Source organism: Schistocerca gregaria, chromosome 6 (assembly GCF_023897955.1).
Source record: "Schistocerca gregaria isolate iqSchGreg1 chromosome 6, iqSchGreg1.2, whole genome shotgun sequence".
Lineage (NCBI taxonomy): Eukaryota > Metazoa > Arthropoda > Insecta > Orthoptera > Acrididae > Schistocerca > Schistocerca gregaria.
This window is the reverse complement of record NC_064925.1, coordinates 260,813,106-260,831,297: the sequence shown is the minus strand read 5'-3', so window position 1 is coordinate 260,831,297 and position 18,192 is coordinate 260,813,106. Positions and strand designations below refer to the sequence as shown.

The following is an 18,192-nucleotide window of genomic DNA, read 5'->3' as shown; positions in this document are numbered from 1 at the left end:
AATCTCCGAGAGAAACTAATTCGTAAGTGTGTTCCTTCACTTTCGATGTGATGTAATGCGAATAGGGTTTCGACACTTCGGGATGGTCTCAAGCTTGACGAAATCCTATACAGTTCACACCAGACGAAATGCGAGAGCCAACAACATAGCGGATCGATACCGCAACTACACGAATCACTAGAATGATGGCGGAAAATGGTTGTTTTCTTACTATACGTTAAGTTTCCTCCCTTTTGTATTTACAACGTGGCAAGAATGACTGCTCCAGTGTATCATGCTCTTAGTTTGATTTTATCTTCTCAGCCTGTGGGAGTTTTAAGCCTCAAAAGGCTGAAGAATATTCACAATTCTAGCCTGAGAACTGATCATCGTGCCCTAAGAGGGGGTTTGCGTGATACTAGCCATCATGTTACACTCGTTCTCGACACAAACAAGCTTCCAATCAATGGCGCAATCAATCAAGTTATATGTTCGACATTCCCATTAGGTTATATAAAACCATTGGGGAGCAACTGTATTTTTCTTCTCTTCGAAGGCCAGTTTGCTGCACACCGGAAGCAACACGGCACCACGTTGTTGCAGTAATAATCCAATCAGCAAGCGCGTAAATATTTTCGAGCGATTGCGTCGAGCGCGACAAACCTGGTAACAAGTGCCTCTATAAGACATAGGCACTTGTGACCGAAGAGCGCGCCGAGTTCAGACTTCGCAAGCTACTTTCTGGGCGTTTCCTACTCTGCGCGGGGGCCGTTAAAGCAAATGTTTAGCGCCAGCACGTGCCGTGACGTCAGCGGGCCGCACCTGCCACGCAAATGACATTTGCGTCGTGCTCGTCGGCGTACTCTGCGCATGCGCGACTCTTCGCCGTGTAACATACCTCCCAGGGATACGCCTTAGAAGAGAACTTGAGTAAATATTATACGCGTGAAGCTACTCGAGTATGCAGTCCCTTGAAAGTGTAGAATTGACCTACAGCAGTTGTTTCATGCTGGACATAATAGCAGATGTAAATAGAACGACCTGACGTATCAGTGAGACGTTCAAAATGTAATTTTTGGAGGAAAACTCCCATCGTTTATCTGAGATTGTTTTAAACGACAGAATATGGAATAACAATTATAGCAGGGTTCAAGGACGTAACACTGGTTTGAAAAGGTAACGCTAGGTTTTTTGAAAATGAGGTCAATTAGTACTGGAATTTAAATTGTTTAATTGCCCAGTACGTTCCTCGAATGAAATTTGTTGCTATCGTATAAAGTTTCATATACACAGACGTTACCTCCACGGAAATGTTAATGGCCAAGTTCCGCCTACTGTCTTTCCGTTCTTCTCTGACCAAGGTGAATTTGGATGCTTCACCTGTCTGCTGACAGGAGACGCCAACGCCTGTCTGATAATGTTCTGTCTTTAGATTATGCTGACATCGAAATGATCTCTTAACAGACAAGAGAAGTCTAGAACATGACGAGGACTGAACTGGCTAATAAAATACTCTATCGGCAGTACACAAGATTTGCCATTAAACTTGACATTCACTTTACTGTCTCGAGTAACCAAATACAGCAGATAGAGCGATTAAAAAACTATGCTCTGACGAATGAACCTATCGGGCATTCATCTCAATTTATTCTTGAGAACACTGTGTCGCCAGCTGACCGGCGATTTCATTTCAATTTCTTCCGATGAAATCCCCCACAGATCATAGCTTCATCTTGAAATAAGGATGATACTTGAAGGCGTCCTCTTGGAAAAACAGGGAATTTATTCACTGAACCGACAGCTAATTTCTTGCAAACTCGCTTACGCTCTGTCTCGTTGACCAAAAAAGAGCTAGCAAGAAACATTGCCATTGCTACTGAGGTTCCAAATTCAATAAAATTTGTAATACTTGTACTTTGTCCTTAGTTTGGATTTTTATATTTGCAGAAGATAAATAGTGACTCGTAACAGTAAACCTGTCGTTTCATTTAAGTGTAATAATTGTTACAAGTGGCAAATTATAGCAAAGTCGCCTCTATTTCCGGTAAAGAGCTGTTTACAAACTCGCGTGTCAGCCAAGTGACAATCTGTAGCTTCGCAATTGAAGCGTCGCCTGCCAAAGCTGACCGGAAGGCCAGTAAACTGAGAGACACGCAACATCCGTCAATTCTGGCACGCAAAGCACTCTGCTACCCCCGAGGAGCAGGATGCGATCACTGCCTAGCTGACGGAACGCTGCCCAGCAGCCACGAATGTGCGTGAGAAAGGGAAGGCAGAGCGCGCAGGTAGTTTTCCCAAGGAACAGCGGGGTGGCTGGTTCACAATGGATCCGCGGAATGGGCGAGGTTGCAAACTGTCCGTTACATCCGCCAGAAATCTGGGCGGCTCTCCAGTAAAGAACGCAAAACGGAAGTCAGCAAAAGGAGAATGGAGAGTCTAGCGTTCCGTAGCTTGCAAATGCACCTCAACTCGGCCTTTGCTGCAGTGCTTTGCAATTGCTTTCCAGGGTGGAAAGGAAGTAAGCTGCGAACAGTCTCGCGGTAACAAACTCTTAAATGGCTGTTAACACCACACACGAAAGTGCGGTCGTCGCGGCTTCAAACTGGCCAGTATGTACGGAGAAAGTTTTATAGAACTGCATAGCTAATGGCTAGTACATGTACACTGCCCAGCAAGCTGTCTACTGAACCTTTTACTCGTTCGTCCGTCATGTAAAATAAAGTGTGGACTGTCTGCTCAGTGTGGCTTGCATCAATGTCGTTTGTTATTCTCGTAATTCCACCTTCAGGTAGCCCTTATCATCGAAACACCTTAAAAGTTCTGCCGCACTTGTAAAGTAAATTCAACGAAACTAGAAAAAAATGAAGCTTAATTTGCAACAGAAAAAAACGGCGACACTTTACTATGAATAGCACGCACAAGTGGCGCAACACGATTAATGTCTGAAGTGGTGCTGGAGGGAGCTGACAGTATGAATTCTGCAGGGCTGTCCATAAATCAGTAATAGTACGAGGGGGTGGAGATGTCTCCTGAACAGCACGCTGCAAGGCATCCCAGATATGCTAAACAATGTTCATGTCTGGGGAGTCTGGTGGCCTGCGGGAGTGTTTGCATTCAGGAGAGTATTCCTGAAGCCACCCAGCAGTAATTGTGGACGTGTGGTATATCGCATAGTCGCCCAGTGCACAGTGTGCACGAATGGATGCAGATGATCAGACATGATGCTTACGTTAAGTGTTACCTGACAAGAGTCGTATCTAGACGTATCAGGGATGCCGTATCACTCCAACTGCACACGCCTCACACCACTGCAGAGCCTCCACCAGCTCGAACAGTCCCCTGCTGACAAGCAGGGTCCATGGCTTCATGAGCTTGTCTCCATACCTGTACACGTCCATCCGCTCGATATAAATTAAACGAGACTTGTCCGACCAGGCAACATATTTCAAGTCATCAGCAGTCCAATGCCAGTCTTGACGGGCCCAGGCGAAAAGTAAAGCTTTGTGTCGTGCAGTCATCAAGGGTACTCGAGTGGGCCTTCGGCTCCGAACGCCCGTATCGGTGCTGTTTCGTTGAATGGTTGGACGCTGACACTTTTTGATGGCGCAGCACTGATATCTGCAGCAATTTGAGGAGGGAGGGGAAGGAATCCTCTGCAAACCAAACCCGCATCCTGCCCCGTCGCAGACACACATGTATCAGCTCAGTATCAGTCAGAACCTAAAGGATAGAACAGGTATATGCACTGAACTATTTATCGTGAATCTCAAAACTGCTTCGTCGTTCACCGTGAAATTAAGCTCAGCTTGTGATACGCTCTTGTTCACACGTCATCTCTGTGTTGATTAAGATTCGCTTCCCTGGTTTACAGTATACCTACTCAAGTCTGCACTCACTAACGTGTAAGATAGCCAGGTTGGAAGTGTTCGGCGGTGATGAACTGTTTACCGTTGTAGATGTCGCTAATGTAAAGAGAAGAGAGCTTGAGGACTACTCAAATTGGATTAAAAAATGAACCTTGTTAATGACACCCTCTGAGGATCCCGTAAAGTTGGTAGGCAAGCCACGAAGATACTTTATATGGGTAGCGGAAGAATATCTGAATCACACTTCTCATTTTTGACAAGGTCTCAACAGCAAACTTTTTTGGACTTCCGTTGAATGTGGTCACAATCCCTGTTCGCAGGTGCTTTTCCGCAGTTGTTGGTGGGGCAATTCATGAGAGATGGTCACCTGAAACATGTTTCAGCTAGCCGGCCCCTTCACCTTAGAGGTTTTATTAAAGACCATATCCACAAGTTTGGTATCAAATGGACAGTGCTACACTGGAGAAGGGTATTAACAGATGTAGCTGGTTGTTGGGTTTTAAAAGACTAAACACCGAGGTCCTCTTTCATGAGACAGTGCACTTGGGGTTTGTGACACTGGCAAGAAACCAGACTAAATTGCAATAGTACGAAGGAAGCGGTAAAACTGAGGCACTAGGCCCAATATTAATGCACAGGTGGGAAACAATTGCATGAGAGAAAAAAATAAATGGATCAAGATGGTGTGGAGGCCAGAGAGTTGACTATGGACTCCCATGTGCGAACAGAGATGTAACTAAGGTTCTTATCTTACGACAGTGACACGACAGCTGTTAAAAATACATCCAGGTCAAGGCTCGCCAATGGAGATGTTACTGTCCAGTTTGCTACCGAGACTGTGAATGAAAATACTCTACGTAGGTCTAGACCGACAAATTCCCATGGGCGCGCAGCCGATGCAACGCGCAGAGGTTGAGTGCACGGCCGTAATGACAGAACGAGCGGGCCGAATTGAATAATGGCTGTGCGATTACTGGCGGGCCATTGTGCGGCGAACCTGCTGTGAGGTCACGGCGAGGGACAGATGATGGGCCGCGCTGCGCTGCCCGCCCGGAAACTGGCCCAATCACTGGGAAATGGGAGACGACGGAGACAAATTGAGCTGTAACACGAGGGACGCGCTAAGCAATTCAAGCCAACTGCTCGCCTGACAAAACTGCACTACGTGCTCCGCCGGTCCTCACGTGGCTGCCGTTAATCAGATCTATCTCGCTGCGTGCCACGGGGTGAACAGGGCATTGTATAACGCAACTGTTGAGAAACAGGACGACGTCACACCGCAATTTCCTCGAGGACGGAAGTACATCCGTGCGCGCGCTCACTAATGCAGAAATGGCATTGTACACAGCAAACCTTCGGAGATGGTCTATATTGAAGAGGCAACTGACAAACTCTGAACCATGATTAAACTGTCCGCTATTTGATGGGCTGAATTTGCTGCTTTCACCAGTTGTACACACACCTTGACAAGACTAGTGATACGGAATTCTGGACTTCTATCAACAGAAACTTTCTTTTTTATTTTTGTTCCATCTTACTGCTTCAGTGACTTAATTCAGTAATCTAGTATCCTCCAGTAAGTTAATTCAATAATTTGTTAGTATTTAGAGGTTTACTAAGCATGAAGGGAGAGTGTTTTGGCTTCATCACAGTGGCAAAAAAGCTAAAAAACTCGTAGCGAGTTGCCACACATCCTCCTACATACTGCCACACACAAGAACAGGAACTGATTTTTAACTGTGACTAACTCTCCAAAACTCATGACCATTATCATTGTCAACGATAGAACCTGTAAAACAATCAACAAAGACGGGGAAGAATGTTATGAAAAGTTAAGAGTTTTAAATTTCATATCTTGCGGGTGCTTCCCCTCCATCCCTCCTCCTCAACCCCTTACAACATATTAATTCCTGGCGGTCTGACGTCGTGTCCGTTGGCAATATTACACTCTGTTTGATGGGAGTCTGTAGCATACTTTAAGCCTAGCATCCATTCGTGTAAATTCTAGGAATGTCTTTTGTAGTAAAGTAGGCAAAAATCAGTAATCTTTTAAAAAGTGTGTTCTCGTGATGTTATTTCTGCCACTGAATACTACATATGTGGTGGATCTTTACTTTCGTAATTAATTTTGAGCGCTCCATCACAGTCGGCTGCATGCGAAACTTTTATACATGTTCGTGAAACTGACAGACACCAATAAAGTAATTACGAACAGCTTTTGTCCTAATACAAAATCTGGGAAAATGGCCATTATTGATCATTTTACTCTGTGCACTTTACGACCGCAGTGCATGCAGTTCCACAGACAAAAAAAAAAGCTGTGCTTTTATACCCGATTAACGGAAACCACACAGCCAGGCAATCTTTTAGGTTAAGCTTCAAAATTTCTCCCTCTGCGAGCGGCAGCTCTAAGTGCGCTATCGCGGAATGGTGGCACGATAGTCGATATCTGGGAGCGGCGACGCCCTATCCTGTCGTGGCGCAAACTTGCATATTAGCTGCTCATTACTTCTGGCGGTGACATCATGCCCAGACATCGACGTATTGCGGGAAAATTCTGCCGCGACAGTAACGCCGCGTGACTGCTTCCCAACGGGCGCGTTCGCAAGCAATCCAGTGCTTGTTCCAACTTCAAACGTTTTAAGAGAGGCGACGCAATGTCTGTCTACATATATGATTATGTCCGTACGGAACCCTAAAGTGCGCGAGTCCCATTCACGTGTGGTCAGTTTTTCTAGCATACGAAGACTCCGGATTACATGAACTGGAATATGAAATCGAAAAGGTGAAGATCCGAAAGAAAAATACTTCCAATTTTATCTCCTTACGAAAAAAAGACGCAATCATTTCGCAATGTGATGCGAAAACTATGATTATAAACTGATCTAAAGCACTCAAACACTAATTGCGTATTTTTACTGTGTGATCGCTATAGCTGACGAACGGCGATTGGTTATCTTCGGTTTAGACAACGACCGCAACATATGATCGAGTTATTTGTTTAATTTCGTGGCTCTAATATAAAACAGACACACGTGAATTACAAACTAACCAGTATAACTTCTGCAGTAGCAAACAAATATGCACTAGTATGGTGTTTCGTCGGGAATGAAAACGAGAAGTTACACCGACATTTACAGATTTCAGCCGTATGAACGGAGTTCTGCTGCACGATCAGCAAACACATTGCCCAAAAAAGAGTCCAATGTCAGGTGCCGGAACGCGTCTCTTGAACCATACAACTTTCTTCCTCCCCCAAACCATAAAACAGAAATTAATTTTTTTAAACTTCTGATAAAACTTACAGTGGGATCATTTTTTACAAAATACTGTTCTGAAATTCAGTAGACGAAGTTAAGGAATTCTGCTATCAAGGCAGTAAAATACCCAATGACGGACGGAGCAAGGAGGACATCAAAAGCAGACTAGCAATGGCAAAAAGGGCATTCATGGCTAAGAGAAGTCTACTAATATCAAATATCGGCCTTAATTTGAGGAAGGAATTTCTGAGGATGTACGGTATTCTTCGTGTCTACGACACCATGTTTTCAATTGCTGTCATCCGCAACGTTGAAACCGTTGCACTCCAGCTTCTCGATGAATGTGTGTCCTCAATTAATAAAGCATTTTGCGACGAATGACGACGAAGATATTCCTGCCGTTTCCACTTTCACTGGTGCAGTCGCAGCGGCAGATTACAGAGTACTGTTTTAATTCTCCGGTACCTACGTGTTTCCGCGAGTTGAAAAAAAATCTCTGGCAGATGACGGAACACCGCCGGCCACAGTGGCCGAGCGGTCCTAGGCGCTACAGCCTGGAACCGCGCGACCGCTAGGGTCGCCAGTTCCAATCCAGCCTCGGGCATGGATGTGTGTGATGTCCTTAGGTTAGTTAGGTTTACGTAGATCTAAGTTCTAGGGGACTGATGACCACAGAAGTTAAGTCCCATAGTGCTCATAGTTTGAACCATTTTGACGGAACACCCTTCCGGTCCCAATTCAGCCCCGGGTATCCCTACATATTACTAACACATCTGCAAATATATTTACCAGCTCTAAAAGACGTACAGTATATACATCCCTGAGATTGAACTTGTGCCAGCAGCTGTGGTTGGGCGCGCCTAATCTGAAAACGCGGACTCGCCCTTGAGCAGTGGCTGTGTGGTCCGTTTTGTATGCGGCCAGTCGGAGCGCAGCACCTTCCTCTCCGCCAAACGCGGCACAACTCTGTATTCTCCACACATATCTCATCTTCCGTCCCGAATGCTGTGACAGTGAGTCAGCGCAGCACAGTGCTGGGGCAAATCCATTTGCAAATTCACAGGAATAAACGGACTGATCAAAGCATCACGTTTTCCAGACTTGCTTCATTGACTAGTGTGTTTCCCACAACACTGACGAACCTGTAGAAAACAACCACAAGGCGCAAGCGAAAACTGCGACAGAGGTGTTACGAAGGGAAGAACTACAACAAGGGATGCAGACTCGGTTGGGAGAGTTTAGGATAAGGAATCAGATACGGCCCACTGAAAGAAGCAATGTCATATGAAAGACCTGCGCTCATTAACACAAATCTACAAATTAACAGTAATATGGAGAAATTTCGATGATGAATATAAACCCAAAAGTTGGTCATCGCGGTTATTACAACCTCCTGGAGTAAAGTTTGTGTCCTGTGACAAAAATTGAACAGCAGACTCCTGCGATATCGTTTGACTTGCTAAACAGTCTGTGTGTGTCACGTAACAGCACCGTGACTTGTCATTAACGTGAAACAACTGCGTATTTTGGAGTCTGTAGGTTCTAAGGAGATCGGTAAAGCGTAGAAAACAACCTAAAAGTCGTATCGGGTTGACGGGCACGCTAGCCCCATTTTCGAACTAAATTTGCCACGCCTGATAACGTCTCTGCGTGGCCCAGCAATTACGCCGAGTACACACGTCCTTCTGTAACCTTATTTTGAAATTAGACCCGCTTAATTAAAAGGTATAGACGAACATGACAACGTCTAAAGTTTTAGTTTTTATTTTTAGGCTAGAGGACATACTCAAACTCTGACAAGTAAAAATTAGCAAGTAGACGAGGACTCCGAGAACCAACAAGAAAACAGTTTTACTTCTTACAAAAACCTGATACTCTGCTGATGAGATTGCCTTCAGTCCATCGTTAGACCCATAAGTGGCAGAAATTTGTCTCCGCAAACATATATACTAGAGAGATCAGAAAAGTTTTCTTTAGAGGAAAATTGTTCGAATATTTAAGAGATAACACGTAAATTCCTTCGTATCTGTCAATATACTTTGTTACCGTAAAGCAACGGCAATTAACACGAGCTTTAGTCAGTCAGACCGTATATTCGTGTACATCAGCGGGACGGGTATTGCCAAGCCTATAATCTGTGTAAGTTGACAATTCTAACCTACTATTTTAAGCACGCAAGCATCACAAGGACGAACCATTAAAAACTGATAGCTGCATTACGAGTAATCCTGGGAGTAACAGCAAGGGACAGGAGGTTATGAAGTTTACGAGTTCTTCCTCGCTTTCTAGTGACACAAATCTCGACGACTGTTTAGCGGACGAAAAATTTACATCTGAAAGGAGGCACAATATAATAGATTCGTCACCTGAGTGACCCCAATATGTGGATAGAAATGAATTACGTCAGAGCTTTGAGTTCCGAGGACTCCAAGCTAATCACAGACGGGTCGAGCTCGTACTGAAATGGATGAGAAGAAAATTAGTCACAGCTCGTGCTACGAGACGTCCTATTATCGACAGAACCCACCGAAAACAGGGTGGGATGGACGAGGAGGATTTGGAAGCTGCTCTATAGGAATGTGAGTCCACCGTATCAAAGGCTGAACTGGTTCCAAAGTTAAGTCTGCAAAATTTTCTTCTGTCAGGAATTGACGGGGATTGCCAAATTTATCGCATAAATGGTTGTCTATAATCTCGCGTGTTACTTTAAGGAGGAGAGGATTTGTACGTTATTCTTTTCAAAAAGGTGACTACCCCGGACACATTCGCTGACTGGGAGGTATTTTCCCCCCTCTGTAAACAGCTTATGTTAGGATCAAAATATGTAAAATCAAAAGCACGCTAATAAGTGTGAGAACAGCAAGAAGCAAAATCAGTAAATAAATGTAGGGTGAAACAACCACTGATTTTCAAATGAACAATTGGCATTTCTATCTGGTATGAAAGTGAGTCTAGATCAAATTGTTTTCGATTCCTGCTCGCCACGCACGTTAACGCGACTTACGAAAATGTGCAGTACGCAAAGGCACTGCCATAGACACACTGTGGCACTGCTCAGCGTATGGCAGGCGCATAAATCACGGTACGAGAAATATGTACCGTAAATATCTTTTGCTACCCCCTCAAACACAGGACAATGTAATTGATACCACCATTCAGCATCGTCTCCTGCAGCATGGCCCGTCCAAATCATGTTGCACTCAATGAAAGAGCTAACACTCAAGGTGTAACATTTCGGCTCGGCGCAATATATAAAACCAAGTAAAGCTTATCTTGTCCTGTCAACAATGCTCCTGTGTGCTTTGCTTGTCCTCACCTCTCGCTATATGATCGTATGTAATACGTCCAGGAAACCTGTCGAACACGATCGTCTAACGGGTCCAGATGTTATGGCTTCAGACGGCATCATGTTGCATGGACATACTTACCTCCAGATCCTTGAACGCGGTACACTCATTTGACAACATTATTGTGACACCACCACTTCCGCAGGTGCGTCTCTCCAAGTGTACGTTCGGCCCTAACTTCATTTTTATGGAGGACAAACTGAGACCGTACCGAAGAGCGCAAGTAGAGAAGCATCTTGAAAAGAGGCGATATTAGGTGAATGGACTGGCCTACACATTTCGCCGATTTAAATCCCATCGAGTACGTGTGTGATGGACTGAGGAGATGTACTGCAGCACGTCCACACGTAGCGACCACCATCCACTAGTTATCGACCGCTTGTGAAGGAAGGGAACGCCCTACCACTGGAACAACTTACGAACGTAGCGGCAAGCAAGTGAGCACACTGCAGAGCATGCAATGCCCTACGTGGTCACACACACCCTGTTATGAACCACATCCCGAGTTTTGGAATGTCCAGGGCACAATCATAAATCGAAGTGACTTATTGTAACTATTGTCTTTTAAAGTTTCATTTCTCTTCGTCTCATTGAGCATTTTTTCAGTTACTCCTGTACTACACTGTAGCAGTTCTATCCACGTACGGTCTACGTTTCATTATGTTATTTGGCAGTAACATAATGCGGAAGTTTCTCTCATCGTTTCGCACACCAGTGTAAATTGTACATCAGTGTTAAATTCCTGTTGAAATATTTCCACTTATTAATGAAAGTTTATTATCAAAGGTTAGAGAACCCACTACTAAATGCTGTGCAGGAAGTTTATTCGTAGTTGGGAAGAGACTAACTGAGGGAGTAAATGCAAGCTCCCTGAAGTAGCGTCCATACTGCAAAGCACGCAAAAGTAGTTCCAGAAGAAACAATCATTTTATCAGACTCACGCTCAGCATTGATGCTGTTAAAATACTAAGATGTCAACAATATCAAAAATTATCCAGTATATCACAATAGAAGCAATTCAGGAGCTTCCCTGCCTAAATAAGACCACCATTGTGTTTTGAGTGAAGGCGCACAGCGAAATAAAGATGAATGAAGAAGTCTATACTCTCGCCAAGAAAGTTGTGTACACTGGTTTAGCGCCACCTGACGACGTCCTACATACCGGAACGACTAGAAACAAGGGAAGATGAAACGAAAACGTGCACCGATCTTACGGAATTTAAAGCGTGACACTATGCCACAGTGGTACGTAATCCCCCGTCACATCCATCGTACCAAAACACCTGAAACTTTATAGTGAAAATGGCACGACTTCGATTAAATAACGAAAGATGCCGGCAACGTCGCTACTGCCTCAACATGATCCCATCTTCATGTGAATGCGAGAGTGAGGAAGATGTTAACCACATTTCCTTCGACTGAGGTACAAGATCTCAAGAAACGACGATACTAATGCTGCGTCTGACGTCATCTGACAGCGCATTACCAAAGAACATTCAAACACTTTTAGCGACATAAGACATAAAAATGTATGACCTCCTATACGATTTTATAGCAGAAGGGCAGACGACAATATAAAAAACCTATTTTTTACATTATAATATAGTAAATGAATATGAATGTCTTGCATTATCAACCCTCCTTCCACATTAAATTAATGTAACTGACAATTGTTTAATAATGGTTTCAAGCTACTGCACATTTAAATGAAAAAAAAAAAAAAAAAAAAAATTGGCTGGTTGCATGGGTGATACCGAAAAGCCCTGAGCAAATAATAAAATATAGAAAGTAGCTGCATATGAGAAATAAAATTATTGTTAATTAGTAAGCACAACGTACGGGATAAAACGTCTGAACGTGTAACGAAATGCATTCAGAAATGCAATGCAGATATCAATCATATACACTGTTTTTCACATTCCAACTACACACCAGTACAGTGTAGTGCTGCTTGATACGGATGCTAACGCCGAAACTGGCCAGCAGCAACTGAATTTCAGTATCATTAACAGCTGTGATCGGAAATCTTTTTTTAATAGGTTGAATATAATTTTTGTTTTGTAATCAGGTAAGTCCCAATATTTTATGCTCTTATAGATCTTTAAATTTATAGATTAATCAAACATGTCCTGTAGATTGAACGCAAACAAACAGAAGATGGGGGGAATAATTTATTTAAAAAGTGGCCATTTATTATGAAGTCCTTCGAAGAGGTGTGGACAGTTGCTGTCAATCCAATACATTATTATTATTATAATAATATTCATCTTTTTCTTAGATCATACAAACTCTTAGTTTCTTACCAATGCTTCATCCTGAAATCAAATAGCATGACGCAACCGTATTAAAGTCTGTTGTTAATGGCTGCAGTTGAATCTCAATTGGCAAGGCACTACTTCAATCACTTACTTTTACGTTCCGTGGACCATTTGTACGATTACTGATAACGTTGTGAAACAAACGTTCATATTACACATTCTTGTACAAATACTTAACACGTTTCATAGCGGAAGGAGACCACATGATGCTATTTTGTCGAAAAATGACATTTTGGGACCGTGGCTGTGTACATAATAGTTTCATTCTTGCAAAGAAGAAAACAACAACCAGCCGCTGTTAATAATCGTACGAGTATTTTTTTCCGGCGATAGCCCCGTTTCGGGCTTCGGACGGATATTCAGACGGCTGTTCACGAAAACTAACGCAACCAACAACAAATGTGTATCTGAACGTGGACAGTCGCCGTAAGGTGAACCTTTCTATTCGAAACCTGTACTGGGGGCTATTTGTGTAAATAAATCGTATTATTAACAGTGGTTGGCTGCTGGTTTCTTCTTCGAAACAATCACTGTGTTTAGTACTCATGTCTTTCTATTAACACTCACACAACGATACTGGTATGTGTAAAGTTTTCTGTACATTTTCGTCAGAACATCTCACGCATTGGTAGCGTGTCATTTACAGTTACTTCTGACATGAGTAACATCCAAGTGAAGCATTCCTCCTTTGCGGCTATCTAGACAAATACTAGTCCCGATAACATAGAACAAAGGGTTGCTACTGGAATAACACCGATAGTAAACTGAACGCTTTCTGTTTAAGAATCCTTGGACTTCGTTCGAAGTTGCTTCAAAAGAAATCAACAGAAACGGAAAAGCTAAAATAAAGAACAGAAAACTTACTTACTAGCAAATCTTAATACACGTGTCAATGTCAGCATTGTTAAAACAGTTCGCCACTAAATTTTTGTGAGTTACAAATCGAAACTGCGGAAGAGAGCAGAATCTACAATGTTATGAAGCTTACTGAAACGCCATGGGTGTGGATTCTGTCATGTGTGCTAGCAAATTAAATGACCACGCCCCCTTATACAAGTCTCGTTCATACTCCCTGAACGAACACTCATCTTGTGGTAATATGTCGAGGGCGGATTTCTCAATGTTAACGTATCTTGCGACGTGTTTATGCAAATAGGGATCATGTATTACTGACAGAAACTCTACTATCAACACCTGCTTCTATATTACAGCAGAAATTGTTCCATAAAGGGAACGTTAGTAAAAAGTCTTATATTCATCAGCAACTCTACATTTCAATGTAACTACAAAATGATGACTTGTCGTCCCCCTATGCTAGAATCAGCGACAGTTCTAACAACCCTGCACGGGCAGTATGTCTTCATCTACATCATTCTCCGCAAGCCATCTGATGGTGTGTGGCTGAGGGTACTTTCGGTACCACTATCTGATCGCTCCAATCTTTTTCCGCTCGCAAATAGTGTGTGGGAAAAATGTTTGTCGGTAAACCTCTGTATTGCCTTCTACAAAACTTTAGTTTATATATTTATGTACACTACAAAACAATCATGCGCTTCCGTCATTAGGATCGTATCCAAGCAAACTTTATCTATGATGAAATTATAGGGACTTTTTAAGTCTCCAGCCCAGACAGCAGAATAAAATAGTAAGCGATTAGTGTCGAGTTCAGAAATTACTATTCTAAAAACCGCATGTCTATTTCTCTCTCGAAAGCCATCTTACTTTGTCGTTTTAGTACTGTCAAAGCGGATTCTTCTTACGTTGCCTATTGGTACAAAACATTTGCGCAGTTTACAAAATATGACATTCCCACAACAAATAACAGATAAATAACACTTTATTACTACGCAGACTGGTGTCTGACCCGTGAAGCTTAATATCCCAGACCTTTGCTCAGAATATCTCTCTACATGTCGAAATCAGTCAACTCCGATTCACCATGAAAAAGTCCTTTTCTGCTCGCGCCAAAATGCTTCTATTGATAAACAGCATTCTTTTAGACTAGTTATTTCCAAATATCTCTGACGATTACGGCGAAATCGCGAAATTTATAACTGATCTGAAAGACGGACGTGAAAGAGACAAACACGGAGGGGCGAAGTTTTTAGCTAGCACACCTTTTCCACAGCATATGTTACAGTTCTCATCTCTTCAGTTAATCCGAGATAAGATTAGAGAATGTTAATCATTACAAACACTTGCACAAACACGCGGTCTAAAGAGCAGTCGCTGATAAAAGGCATTCGTTGCACTTACAGAAAAATATTCATGACATCTAGAACAATCAGTCTACAGTTAAACATGACACACAAGGACTCGACGTAATTGTCAGTAAACGGCGGTCAGTGCAAACTGCTGCTAACGAGCATGCCATGCTCAAGATCACACAGCAGGCTTAGAAGTGTATATAATCATACCTATTGATTCGATAAAGTGCTCCCACAAACCTTTGAACTTTGTTAAGCTCTCCTCGTAGCCCTGTTGCGTTTTCCCGTACGCCATGCCATCGTTGAGGGCCTCCGCCGGGTCGAAGCCGAGACGATCCTTGTAGTAGGCCTGGGTCGACATTATCGAAGAAGAGGCGCTGGCATTGAGCTATCGCAGCAGTTTCACACCTCGAATGGAGCAGTCCTCGGGAAAAGCTCCACCCGGAAGCACAGAGCGACGTCAAGTGTGGGAGGGACCGACGAATGTCAGCTCTGCACGTTGTGGTCGCTACCGGCTCTTGCAGCACACTGGGAGAGACTGGAACCTCGGCTCACCATTAAAACTCGCAATACTGATGCCGCTCGGTTGTCCTTGTCACCTACAACCCTCCTCCTCGGCCGAGAGCGCACGCTGAATGCGTGGGCGAGCACGCCACTGCGATCCGAAAACACTCGCTCTGCCACACAGATGGCCAACTCGTTACGAAAAAGGCGAAAACGAGCTCATGCTGCTGTCCCTTCCCTTTTCCAACAAACAGCTCGGCTCTTCATGTAGGTGGGGCAGGTTCCTCCTATTGCTACCTACGATCGCTGCCCCCCACTGCTTGCAGGTCTCCCTTCTTGACCTAGTGCTTCCAAAGAAAAGTCACTGGCGTGTCACCTTAAAAGGTGCCCCCTGCGAGTTGACCCTACGTAGCTGGAGGGAGGGGTTGCTACGGACACGGCGGAGCACGGGCCAGCCAGCATCCAGTCACGACGTGGTGGGGGCTATTCTGCACTGGGCGTAGCGGTTCAGCAGGTTTCTCCCACCAGCGGCAACGGGCACGGCAAAATCAGGACGAGCGTGTAGTCTGCCACAGTCCACACACTAAAGTCACACAGTAGAATCTCAGTTCTATAACAGATTGAACAGTTGCTTCACCGAGGCCCGAATTCTGCAACACAGAGCTGCATCCTGTAGTTTACACACTAAACACGGTTATCGAAGATTTGGCAACACTTTTTAACTGTTCCTTCCAACACTTACGTCAATAATCAATGCACAATACGACTAATATTTCCTCAGTTTTTAACGTAACACCTACACACGATTTCCTTTCTTCCTAAAATTGTAAAGCGCTGGTCCGTTCCGGTCGTTCTGTGTCAACATATGCAACCAAATATTCCATCATTGGCATGAAAAGCACTACGATTATCCACCCACACAAATGCGATCGTCACTGAATATTCAGATCGGCATGCCACCTACATGTCACCACCAACACACACGTACTGGCATTTCTGCCCACTCGAAATCGTTCGTTCGCTACCTCAAGCCACAACCGGCTTGCGAGACTCCATACTAGTCTGCCGGCGCGTGGTGGGGAGAGCGCCGCCAAAGAGGCGCGGCGGAAAGATAGCGCACTCTCCCTGAAGCAGACAATCGTTGTCGCTATGCCAGCGCATACGTAAAGCTCTCCTAGCACTTTTACTTCGTAAACAAGGTACAATAACAAACTGCAAGTAAATAAATAGTTACGTTAGTAAAAAATCTGTGAGTTAATACAGCCTGAAACGAAATCTGTTAAAAACGTATGTAATGTTAATATTTAAATCCGTCATTTACTTCGAAGACAATTGAACATACATAACCTGAGAAATTACAAATATTAACTTTATAAATTGACATTATCGGCATCAATGACAGGATTACGTGAACGCGACGCTTGCGCTACCTTGCGCCGTTCCGTGCAACTATTAGCTACGAGGGCGGACGTATCGCTGCGCGTGACAGGGCTTCAGCGCGTAATTCGAATGTAGTGAATGGTGAAACTAAGAAGGTGAGATTACTATGCCCCGCTATCGTCTTTATCTGATAATACTATCTGTTAAGAAGACTAAAGTAGAAGTGTAAGTAAATTTTACAACAATCCAACCACGTATTAATTACTAATCCGTTATGGGCAATTGAGTGCGGAGAGAGGGATACACAAGATGAGATTCACAGATTAACTTTTGATTCATTATCCGCGAAAGTGCCGCTATTATTATCTGCTATTGGTAAATGAATTTGCGAAACCGACGTTGCTTTAAGAATTCCTGACTTTTTTTAATTACTTTTTTGCCGTTGTGTTAAGAAAAGGTATACGACGTATCATTCATAATTCTCCTTCAAACTTGGTCTTGCTGCAATATTACCTTTTCCGGCAATAATGCTGAGATATATAACTTCAAAGACGGAAGAAACAGCTTGTCTAGAACAAGATTTTCATAACTTCTGTCGGCGAAAGCACAAATTTTGCAATTTCACTATACTGGGTAAGGTAAGTTATTTATAGTGATATCAAGTAACCAGACACGTGGTGTTTAAGCTGGAATATAGTACATTGCACATTTAATCCGATAACATTGGTTAGGGTTCATTCACAATCATACGTATCTAGAAATACAAGGAATGCACAAGTTCTTCGATTATTATTTTAAACGAAATTTTAACATCTATTCTTAAGTCCCTTGGAGTTCACTTGATCAAATTGAAAAGCACGACAAATATCTGCAACAAATTAAGATGATCAACAGTTATTGTGTTATCAGGACAACTAACGAAATTCTCGCAGCCGTCTGACTATGCGCCCAGTCATGAAACTACTTCAGATAAAGTAAATGATTATTGTAGATAGTGTGTCAGGCTGTAGTGATATTTACCAAACCAGATGCGATGCTTTCGAAGAATCTTGGCAAAATAAATGTAACGACAGATTAAGATTTTAGATTTAACTGTAGGAATTGGCAACTAGTCATTATTTTATTTCATTATTTACTAATTCCAACACAATAATTCTAGTGCCTTAGCACTATCTTTACATGACTTCACTGATTTCACTTTCGTACAAAGACAAATAATATTAAACTATTTCTAACCACCAATTGCACAACACTAAAGAAGACGCCTGAAGTATTTCCCTAATAAATTTGCATTGGGGATGGTATAAGAACAAAACTATAGAGAACACTGT

General features: G+C 43.2%; 1 protein-coding gene across 50 annotated transcripts in view; it reads right to left on the bottom strand.

Moving 5' to 3' along the window:
- Positions 1–16,927, bottom strand: part of LOC126279005 (microtubule-actin cross-linking factor 1) — a 485,047-nt gene extending 468,120 nt beyond the window's left edge. For 48 of the 50 annotated variants that reach the window (XM_049979337.1, XM_049979346.1, XM_049979333.1 and 45 more), the window contains exon 1: positions 15,188–16,540. In XM_049979337.1, the coding sequence (XP_049835294.1) occupies positions 15,188–15,338 (151 nt within the window). In that variant the 5' untranslated portion in view covers positions 15,339–16,540. Of the gene's footprint in view, positions 1–15,187 lie in introns of all 50 variants that reach the window. The other 2 variants (XM_049979354.1, XM_049979339.1) reach the window with 2 other exon arrangements.
- Positions 16,928–18,192: the final 1,265 nt, after the last annotated feature.